We start from the raw sequence: 11,003 nt of genomic DNA on the forward strand, positions 1-11,003 counted from the left end.
GTTATTCTGGGCAGATTCACCTCTTTCCCCCGACCATATTTCTGTCCCCAACATGTGCTGTAGAAAGGTTAGATACAATCTCAGAAACATCATCTTGAAGAAGGCAGCAAGACCTAGTGGAAAGAGTATTATGAGATGGAGGATCTGGAGGCCTAGGTTCTAAATCCCATCTCTGCCACTGAATGCCCTTAACCTTTACCTCTCTGGGCCTGTTTCCTCATCTTTAGAATTGGGATAGGAAATACTGTGAAGCACATTTGGGAGAGAGAGAGAAAGAGATAGAGAGATGGTCCAATCTCATAACCTTACATCTACCCTAGTGCTTAGTGAATGCCATGACTCTTATTATTCAAACCCAAATATTCAAGATTTTCTACTTCTGGCATTTTTTCCTACAAGTTTAGAGAGGGCACATACTACAATTAAGAGATGGTCAGACTGAAAAACATTTCCTCCCACTGGTAGACCACAGGAAATAGAACACCAGCTCTAAACTCTGGTAAACGGGATGACAAGATTACCAACTTGATTCAAGTAAAATCATGATCTTTCATATCCCTGGCTTAAATGCCATTGCTTTTTATAACCATTGCCTCTAGGGAAGAAAACGTATGGGTTAAAACCTCAAAACTCAAGTTGAATCATGTTCAGATATGGATAGAAAATGTGTCAGAAGTCAAGAGGGTAATGAGAATGAGAAAGGGGGTAGGCACAATCACAACCGTTTGAAGACTGGCCTTCAATGTCATTCAACCTGAACTGCTTAAGTGATTAAAGCCCAATTCCCAGTCTAGACCTGCCCAAAGCTAAACGAAACCCAGCTCATTAAACTTCCGTGAGTCATGTGTATGTATCAGAGAAGGTGCATGTTCCTAGAACTTCATTAAAACCATTAATACAGTCATAGCTATTTTAACCAGCTCCTCTGGATTCATTTTCCTCGTTAACCTGCAAAAGGTAAAACCATTTACCATTTTGGGTCGGCTTACTGCTGCCCTGGCAGACTCTCGGCTCTTCCCAACTTCACCGGTAAGATCTGAATCTGAACAATCAATGATGTGCAACAATAATACACACTTCCATTTATTTTAACAAAATAAAACTTTCAACCAAGCGGTTCGTTGCGCTGTAAGGCCAGAAACAACCCCGAAGAAGAACAGAGAATCCATCAGCCCAGGTGGTATCCACTTTGTCTGCTCTCTCCCTGTTCCCCAAATTCACTAAATGTTTATTTTCACACCTCCCTGTAATAAAGTGCCCAAAAGCAAGCCCAAACTGTTGCCTGTTGAAGGGATGGTACACTCTAAGCTTCAGAGCTGGATTCATTCTAAAGACACGTAGGCAGGAACGGGTGCTTTCTCGGCCTAGATACCTTAGCCCGTTTCTTTCCGAAACCCTCCTGCCCAGTCCAGTTCACTGTCCAGGAGCAAAAGGAAGAGACGATCTCACACATACTCTCCACAATCAGAGATGATCACTTTCTGCTTTGGCTTCCCATCTTTGCTGCCTTGTGCCTGTCACCGTAAAACAAAACAAAAAGTGAACACAAATTCATGAAAGAAAGGAAAATTTTCTCCACTAGGGAACAACTGCGCCTGTCCTAAGAACGGGACAAAGAGATCATCACCAGGGCATGGGGTAAAACAGGGAGTGGGAAAGCCTTCTAACATGGATCTATGGAACCCACTTCACTCCTCCTCTTAGCTTGTGGAGGCATGAATGGCTGGGAGAGATAGATTAGGGAAGTAAATGGGTGAGAGGGAAGAAATATCAAGGGCTCCGCTGCCTAAAATATATAAAGTTGACTTCTGGGGTCCTCACCCCACCTGCTTTCCTACCTCAATTTGTCGCACCACATCCATGCCTTCAGTTACTTCCCCGAAGACCACGTGCTTTCCATCCAGCCAATCTGTTTTGTCGCAAGTAAGGAAGAACTGGGAGCCATTGGTGTTTGAGCCAGAGTTTGCCATGGACAGTAGCCCTGGGGAGAAAGACAGCAGGCGAGTCAGTTGCCGATTTACCACAGAACTGTTTACGGTCACTGCAGAAAACGATCCCTGCCTGAAGATCACAAACATCGGGCAGCCCTATCATTACCGGATAAGCCCGAGAACCAAGAAACGCATGCCAGACAGCTGTGTGCATTCTGGTTTTTGTCAGTCGTTGGCCTTATTTTCAGAAGCCACCCTTTGCCCTGTGGTTCTCCCGGTTTCGGGCCTTCTCAATCCCAACTTCCAGAAGCCTGTTAAAACATTCTGCTTCCACAAGACTCCCAACCCTCCTCTTAAATGTTTTCACTACCACCCCAAAAAAGCCCATAAAAACAAAGCCCAGAATTACTAGCTTCCCTGTGCTCCATAGCATGGGGGGGGGGGGGGGGGGGGGGGGGAGTGATGAAGCTAAAAACATTGATTTTAAAGCTACCACACTTCTTCACTACCTACCTACTACAAGAATGAATCGACAATCCTGGGCCCATTCCAATCTTGGAATCTCCGGTCCCCGCTCTCACCTGGCCCCGTGTGTTTCAGTATGAAATTTTCATCGTCAAACTTCCTGCCGTAGATGGATTTGCCCCCGGTGCCATTGTGGTTAGTGAAGTCACCAGCCTGACACATAAACTGGGGGATGATGCGGTGGAAACTGCTGCCCTTGAAGCCAAAGCCCCTCTCGTGGGTGCACAGGCAGCGGAAATTCTCTGGTTTGGGAACAGGAAAAGAAGATAAAGACCACGTTACAAAACCACAAAACATGAGTCTGTCGAAAAAGCGTCACCAAGAAGGTTTCTCCTAATGAGGGGGCAGAGGAGCGGGGTGTCTCTCTTACCAGCTGTCATGGGAACGACGTCAGAACGCAAGACCATCTGGATCCGACCTGCGGGTTTGTTTCCGATCTTGATGTCCATGTAAACCTGAGGGTTTGCTCTTGCCTTTTTAGCTGGGGGCTCTCCCTGGAGAAGCAAAGTAAGCTCTGCTTTAATGTTCCCGTCGTCATTAGCTTGAGCTTCCCTTTGTGGAAAAACATGTAACATCGCTTTAAAACTTTAATGAGCGCCCATGGTAAGTCCAGGGTAGGGCTTCCTTCAAAACCCCAAATTCTTATTGCCGGAACTCACTCCAACCGCCCTTGCTCATCCTCCAAAAATGCCACAGAAGTACCCTTCTTTTGTCAAATGACAATCAGAAGCCAAATACCGGGTGCCAGTCACAATAAAAAATTAAAAAATAGTCACTTGAAGCAAAAAGAAAGGGAAGGAGACAGGTAGGGGAACATCAGCCTAATTGCTACTTTTCTTTCCCTTGGATGTGAGTCACTCCCAGAGCTGTCCATTGAAAAGATCCTCCATTAATCAATCAATCAAATGCCTCTAATGGGCATCCCGCCCCAGATTTTTCCATTTCCAACTTTACTTGTCCACTGACCTGCCAGGAGAAAGATCAAGGGCACTGTAATTTATCCTATCTGCAAAGCACCACCTAATGCTCTTGTTATTTACCTCCTGTGTTTCTGGTTTCGGAGGCTCTGCCCCTTCTTCCTCTTTACTCTCGAGTGTCTTCCCAGAAAATTTTTTTAACCATTCATCATCTGACCAAACTGAAAGGGAAAACAGAGAGCTGGGAGATTAATCCAATCCTAAGTAGGTATGTGGGTTCCCGGTTGCCTCGGGAGAAAGTCTTCAAGCCTAATGTGCTCACTGCAGTTGGAGAGGATTCCAAAGACAAGGAATGTCAGGAACTGAATAAAAGAGGAGCAATCTAAGCCAAGGCATGCCAGGTGCCTTTCTGCCTGCTCCTGGAACTGGCCACTCTCTCATCGCAAAGTGGGAGCAAAAATCCTATTCACTATATTTGCAAAATGCTTTAAAAAAATCAACAAGCAGGGGAAAACATGGTACGCACTTCTTTCCCAATGGGGAGTAAAAATATATTTGCCACTAAGATAAAGCCTTGTTATTATTCACTGAAGGAGACAGCTCATCGGCATTGAGCTCCTATGCTACCTCACACAGGAGGTGGAGACAGCAAATAGTTTATCCCCATTTTGCAGATGAAGAAACTGGCTGAGATTTCAGTGACTTGCCGAAGGTCACAAAGCAAACGAGTGGCAGATCTGGGATTAGAATACAGGTCTCCTGACCCCCGTCTTATGCTCTTTCTACTAGGCCGTCCTACTGGAGAACAGGGATTCAGCAAAGCAACACAAACAAGAGCAACATGGCCTAGTGGATATAGCACAGGCCTAGCAGCCAGAAGGACCTAGCTTCTAATCCCAGCTCTGTCTGCTGTGGGACCTTGGGCACACCACATAACTTCTCTAGGCTTCAGTTACTTCATCAGTAAAATGGGGATTAAGACCGTGAGTACCACATGGGACACAGACTGTGTCCAACCTGATGATCTTGTACCTACCCCAATGCGTAGTACAGTGCCTGGCACTTAGCACTTAACTAATACCATTTAAAAAAACAAACAGCAACAAAAGAAAAACACCTCCAGAGTCACAGGACATTTTACAGTTAGTCATTTATTCACTCACCAGGTCTGGAAGAGCCCTCTTTAATTCTCATTGGCTTTGCCAAGTTGACACGAATCGTCCTTCCAAACAGTTCAGATTCATTCTGCAGCAAAATCGATGTTATTATTATTCTCATCTTTATGCTTCTTACCAAGTTCAAACAGAGCTTTTAATGACTGGAAAATGCAGTTGGGGGTGCACTTCCCAGCCCCTTTTCTATGGCTTGGTCCTATGATTTTTTTTCTTTTACAGGAATAAAAGGATCCTTAACACCAAGCATTTCAACTCACCCCAAGATGAAGACTATCTCAGCAAGAATAACCCATGTTAGTTACTAGTTTCTCCGTCGCTTTCAGAATCCAAAAACACCAAGGGGGTGGAAATCGAATGGGGGCAAGTACCGTGAGGTCTTCAGAACAGACACAGAAGCAAATAGTATCGAGTGTTTCTCGCATCTTAAAAAGTTCAATTCCATTTTAAACTGGAGGTGGAGGGAGCCAGCCACTTATTATTCAATTTATGTGGGAAAGGAAAAGAGAGAATTTTGTAGATGTTCATAAACAATACTACTACAAAGAAGGAATACAATCCATACCATGTTGTCAATAGCTGCTGCAGCATCCTAAAAAAAGAAGCAGAAAATCAAATTGCCACATAACAGTCATGCACTCTGAAAGCATTTCAATTAATAGTATTTACTGAGTGTCTGCTGTGTGCCAAGCACTGTACTATGGGCTTGGAAGAGTACAATAGAGTTAGTATGTGTAATATCTGCCCTTAAGGAGCTTAAAATCCAGTGAGGGAGAGGGAAAAAGGGGGAAAGTAAAGTACCATTTAATATTAATTGTGACAAATTAAATATTAACTATTTCCTTCACAAAAAATCTTGAGTTTTATAAGTGAATTTTATCTTCAAACAAGGAAAATAAATAAAACCAAGCCCACTTATGTCTCAAGAACATATCATGATGTATCAAGGAAACAAAAACTTCAATTGTTCTGTGAATGAAAAAATGCTCATAAAGGCTCAAACCATTAACAATAAGTTGAAGAGGAGGCCAAATGGGAAAAGCGCAGTATGGAATTACTTAAAATCAGGTTTCTCACCTCTGCCAGTTCAAACTCAATGAAAGCAAATCCTCTGTGCTTTTCTATAAGAAAAAGATTATAAAAGAGATCCATTAAAATTTATGGCGTTATAAAAAAATTAAATACCTGCCCCAAAGAATGGAAAGAATCCAAAGGCAAAGGACATTTGCCATAACAAAAAATGCAAACAGCCATTTTTAAATTTGAACTGTCAGACCATCAGGAATAACCCTCATATTTTCTTTTGTTTTTACAACTGAATTGAATATATAAGCAATCGATCATGTCTATTGTGCGCTTGCAGTGTGCAGACCACTGTACTAAACACTTGTACTAAACATTTAGAGAAGTATAATGGCTCAGAGGAAAGAACACGGGCTTGGGAGTCAGAGGTCATGGGTTCTAATCCCAGCTCCACCACTTGTCAGCTGTGTGACTTTGGGCAAATCACTTACCTTCTCTGTGTCTCGTTAACCTCGTCTGTAAAATGGGGACAAAGACTGTGAGCCCCACGTGGGACAACCTGATCATCTTATATCTTAGAACAGTGCTTTGAACATAGTAAGCGCTTAGCAAATACCATCATCATTATTATTATTGAGAAAGTGCAATATAACAGAATTGATAGTCATGTTCCTTGCCCATAACGAGCTTACAGTCTAAGCATCATTGTATTAAAACTTCAAAACACTCAGCACAATAATTCATCTATGACAATAGATATGAATAGAATTTGCTTTGCAAACAGAGACAAAAACTGTCTGTTCAACCACAGGGGAAATAGAACAAAATTAGAATTTCACTTTAGACGTCACTTGATGCTACATAAATAATACTATTGGGCAGTTTTTAAAATGCTTCAAATGCCAAGAATTGACTATCCCCAATATCCCACCAATTCTTTTCCCTTAACATACCAAAATTAAAGCAACTGATCAATCAATTGTATTTATGCGCACTGACTGCGTGCAGAGCACCATACTAAGCTCTTGGAAGAGTAGCACAGAATTGGTAGACACAGTCGTTGCCCACAATGGGCTTACAGTCTAGAGGGGGAGACAGATGTTAATATAAATTAATTCATAATATATGCTTTATATACATGATATATATGATTTATGTACATGTATGTACATGTACATAAGTGTTGAGGATCTGATGGTGGGGTGAATACCCAATGCCCAAAAGGCACAGCTCCAAGTGCACAGACAATGCAGAAGGGAGGAGCTGGGAAAAAAAAAGGGAGCTTAATTGGGGAAGGCCTCTTACAGATGTAACCTTAATACAGCTTTGATGGTGGGGAGAGTGGTGGTTTGACATTTATGGAAGGGGAGGAAGTTCCAGGCCAGAGGGAGGATATGGGAATGGGTTGGAGGCGAGATAGCTGAGATTGGGAAACAGGGAGCAAATTGGCGCTAGAGGAACAAAGTGTGCAGGTTAGGAGATCATGATTACTATGATAAATGGTTACTGAGGGAAAGTTGGGAGTGTTTAAGTTCTGAAATAGTGCACGCGCAACAGTTGGGTCCATAACGTGAGGTGATTAGAAATTGATTGGGTATGGCTTCACTGAAGAGATGTGACTTTTGAGGGACTTTTAAGATGGGAAGTGCCATGGTCTGTTGGATTTGTAAGGGAAGGCAGTTTCAGAGAGGGAAGGGCAAAGCAGGAAACACAAGCACAAGGAATAGTGAGTAGGTTCATTTAAGAAGACTGAAGAGTGAGAGCTGGGGTTTAGTGGAAGAAGAGAGTGGATAAAGGAGGGACACAGCTGTCTAAGTGCCTTCTAGCTTTTAAAGTCAGAAGTTTCTGCTTGATGCAAAGACGAATGGATAACTATTTGAGACTTATGAACAGTAGGGTAATGAATGCATGCAGAGTGTCATTTTAGAAAAACAATACTAGCAGCAGAGTGAAGTATGTCCTGGAGAGGGGAAATACTGATAGAGGATTCAATGGCTAGATTGCACAGTGGCTATTTGGAGAGGAAGCGGCAGATTCTGGAAAGGTTTTGGACAAAAAGCCAACAGGATATGAAGACTGAATATGAGGGTTGAGAGAAAGGGGGGGAGTATTCATTCATTCAATTGTATTTATTGAGCACTTACTGTGTGCAGAGCCCTGTACTGATTGGGAGAGTACACAGTAACAATACACAGACACATTCCCTGCGCACAATGGAGTAACATATAATGCCATGGTTGAGGGCCTCAGAAGCAGGGAGGATGGTGGTGGTATCAATTATTTTGTTAATGATGTGCATTTAGCTTTAATTCTATTTGTTCTGACAACTTGACACCTGTCCACATGTTTTGTTTTGTTGTCTTGTCTCCCCCTTCTAGACTCTGAGCCCATTGTTGGGTAGGGACCGTCTCTATATATTGCCAACTTGTACTTCCCAAGGACAGTGCTCTGCACACAGTAAGCACTCAATAAATATGATTGAATGAATGAATGTATTGAGAAAGCAACTCTGAATCTGAGCCTCTCTCCCTGAGGTTGAAATCAGTGGATGGCAGAAAAGGTGGTTGAATTGCACTCTCCCAAGTGCTTAGTACAGTGCTCTATAGTAAGAGCTCAGTGAATATGACTAAATGAATGAATTTTGGGTGTCCATGGAACACTGCTCACCTGTTTCATAGTCCAGTGGTATCTGAATGTCTGTGATGTCTCCAAAAGGAATAAAAGCCGCGTGAAGAACTTTCTCATCCACCTCCTCCGCCAGCCCACCTGCCAGGGATACAAAGGCACTTCTATATAGGCATCTCATTTTAGCTCCATCCATGGGGACTGTAGCCTGGTGAGTTATGAACAACGTGTTCTTTGGGTTGCAAAAGTCTGAGTTTAGGGTACTGCACCAAGCAAAATAAGACTGGAGTACTTTCCTGATTTTTTTTATGGTATTTGTTAAGTGCGTACTCTGTGGCAGGCACTGTACTAACTAAACTCAGACTTCATGGAGAAAGAACACTCGCAGTTTCCTTTCCAACATGCTGTCACAGGAAAATGCAGCAGAGAGTACTCAACAAATTTGCTTTCATATAGGTAAATCACTTTATAATCACTTAATAATAATAATAATGGTATTTATTAAGCGCTTACTATGTGCAGAGCACTGTTCTAAGGTCTGGGGGGGATACAAGGTGATCAGGTTGTCCCATGGGGGGCTCACAGTCAGTCCTCATTTTACAGATGAGGTAACTGAGGCCCAGAGAAGTTAAGTGACTTGTCCAAAGTCACACAGCTGACAAGCGGTGGAGTAGGGATTTGAACCCATGACCACGGACTCCAAAGCCTGGGCTCTTTCCACTGAGCCACGCTGCTTCCCTATTCATCCACGCTGCTTTCACTTGTTATTTGCTAGGCACTGTCCTAAGTGGCGGGGTAGATACAAGATAATCAGGTTGGACACAGTCCCTGTGCCTCATGGGGCTCTCAGTCTTAATTCCCATTTTACAGATGGGGGAACTGAGGCACAGAGCAGTTAAATGACTGAAGTCACCGATGGGGCTCTGTGAGAAGCAGCATGGTATAATGGATAGAGTCCGGGCCTGGGAGTTGGAAGGACCTGGGTTCTAATTCTGACTCCACCACTTGTCTGCTGTGTGACCTTGGAAAAATCACTTCTGGAAAGAACACAGGCTTGGGAGTCAGAGGTCGTGGGTTCTAATCCCGGCTCCGCCACTTGTCAGCTGTGTGACTTTGGGCAAGTCACTTCTCTGTACCAGAGTTCCCTCATCTGTAAAATGGGGATGAAGCCTGTGGGACAACCTGATCACCTTGTATCCCCCCAGCGCTTAGAAAAGTGCTTTGCACATAGTAAGCGCTTAACAAATGCCATCGTTATTATTACTACTTCACTTCTCTGGCCCTCAGTTGCCTCATCTGTAAAATGGGGATTCCAGACTGTGATCCCTACGTGGGCCAGTAACTGTATCCAACCCAATTACCTTGTATCTACCCCAGCTCTCAGAGCAGTGCCTGACACCTGGTAACTGCTTAACAAATACTATTATTATTATTTCCAAAAAAGTTGCAGCTAAGCGATCCACCTCCACTGTAGTCAGGTTAGAACTCTGCATATTAAAAAAGCCTAATTTCCAAATAAGTTTCGTTTCCGCAAGTGGTAAAAAAAAAATAAAAATCCCCATCCTACTGGGCCACATTTTGAGATAAGGCAGCCATGGGACTCAGCGTGCTACCAGGAGGCAATTTCCCTGCAGAAGTGCACAGAGCAGGGACCGCCGGCTTCCCCGGCCCCTCAAGACGTGAAGCCCGATCCCCCCCACCAGGCCTAAGCCCCCAGGAGAAGGCCCGAGCCCCCGGCTGCTGTCCCGCCAGGCCGGGGCTGCTGTTACGCACCCACATAAAGAACCCGCTTGGTGGTCGCCATGATGCGGCGCAGCTCGGCTCCGCCTCTTCCCCCGGAACAGGGCTTCTTCCTCGCTCCGACCCTCCTCCTCCCCTTTCCCCATCACGGCCCGGACCTCCTCCCTCTCTCCTCACGGCCCGGGCCTCTTCCCTCAATTCCTCATTCCCCCGGGCCTCGTCCCTCATCCCCTCACGGTCCGGGCTTCCTCCCCTTTCCCCCACCTCCCGGGCCTCTTTCCTCAACCCCTCACCGCCCCGGCTTCCTCCCCTTTCCCCTCACGGCCCGGGCCTCCTCCCTCATCCCTCACCTCCCCGGCTTCCTCCTTCGTCCCCTCACGGCCCGGGCCTTTTCCCTCATCTCCTCAAAGCCCGGGCCTCCTCCCATTTTCCCTCATCTCCTCACAGCCCGGGCCTCCTCCCTCATCCCCTCACGGCCCGGGCCTCTTCCCTCCTCTCCTCACGGCCCGGTCCTCCTCCTCCTCTTTCCCCTCACAGCCCGGGCCTCTTCCCCTTTCCCCTCACAGCTCGGTCCTCTTCCTTCCTCTCCTCACGGCCCGGGACTCTTCCCTCCTCTTCTCACGACCCGGGCCTCCTCCCTCCTCTTCTCACGACCAGGGCCTCCACCCTCCTCTCCTCACGACCAGGGCCTCCACGCTCCTCTTCTCACGACCAGGGCCTCCACCCTCCTCTCCTCACGGCCCGGGCCTCCTCCCTCCTCCCCTCACCGCCCTGGGCCTCCTCCCCTTTCCCCTCACAGCCCGGGCCTCTTCCCTTATCTCCTCACAGCCCGGGCCTCTTCCCTCATCTCCTCACCGCCCGGGCCTCCTCCCTCCTTCCCTCACCGCCCGGGCCTCCTCCCTCCTTCCCTCACCTCCTGGGGCTTCCTCCCCTCCTCCCCTCATCGCCCTGGGCCTCCTCCCATTTCCCCTCACATCCCAGGCCCATTCCCTCATCCCCTCACGGCCCTGGCCTCTTCCCTCCTCTCCTCATGGCCCGGGTCTCCTCCCTCCTTCCCTCACCACCTGGGG

The 11,003-nt window shown here is 46.0% G+C and overlaps 1 protein-coding gene across 1 annotated transcript; it reads right to left on the reverse strand.

Moving 5' to 3' along the window:
* Window positions 1-1,070: 1,070 nt before the first annotated feature.
* Window positions 1,071-10,023, reverse strand: PPIE (peptidylprolyl isomerase E). Its single transcript, XM_038758414.1, has 10 exons — window positions 9,967-10,023; window positions 8,236-8,334; window positions 5,623-5,666; window positions 5,111-5,137; window positions 4,537-4,618; window positions 3,497-3,594; window positions 2,827-2,950; window positions 2,513-2,698; window positions 1,839-1,981; window positions 1,071-1,514 (listed from the first exon to the last, which is right to left on the reverse strand). The coding sequence occupies exons 1-10, from the start codon at window positions 9,995-9,997 to the stop codon at window positions 1,446-1,448; spliced, it is 903 nt and encodes a 300-aa protein (XP_038614342.1). The 5' UTR covers window positions 9,998-10,023; the 3' UTR covers window positions 1,071-1,445.
* Window positions 10,024-11,003: the final 980 nt, after the last annotated feature.

The sequence above is a fragment of the Tachyglossus aculeatus genome, chromosome 16 (genome assembly GCF_015852505.1).
Source record: "Tachyglossus aculeatus isolate mTacAcu1 chromosome 16, mTacAcu1.pri, whole genome shotgun sequence".
NCBI classification, from domain to species: domain Eukaryota; kingdom Metazoa; phylum Chordata; class Mammalia; order Monotremata; family Tachyglossidae; genus Tachyglossus; species Tachyglossus aculeatus.

Excerpts from the sequence above, each read along its gene's own strand:
- PPIE (XM_038758414.1), bottom strand. The coding sequence starts at position 9,997 with ATGGCGACCACCAAGCGGGTTCTTTATGTGG. Across the intron at positions 5,667-8,235 it reads ACCACTGGACTATGAAACAG|AAAAGCACAGAGGATTTGCT; the intron begins GTGAGCAGTGTT and ends TTTTTCTTATAG. Across the intron at positions 1,515-1,838 it reads ATGTGGTGCGACAAATTGAG|GCACAAGGCAGCAAAGATGG; the intron begins GTAGGAAAGCAG and ends TTACGGTGACAG.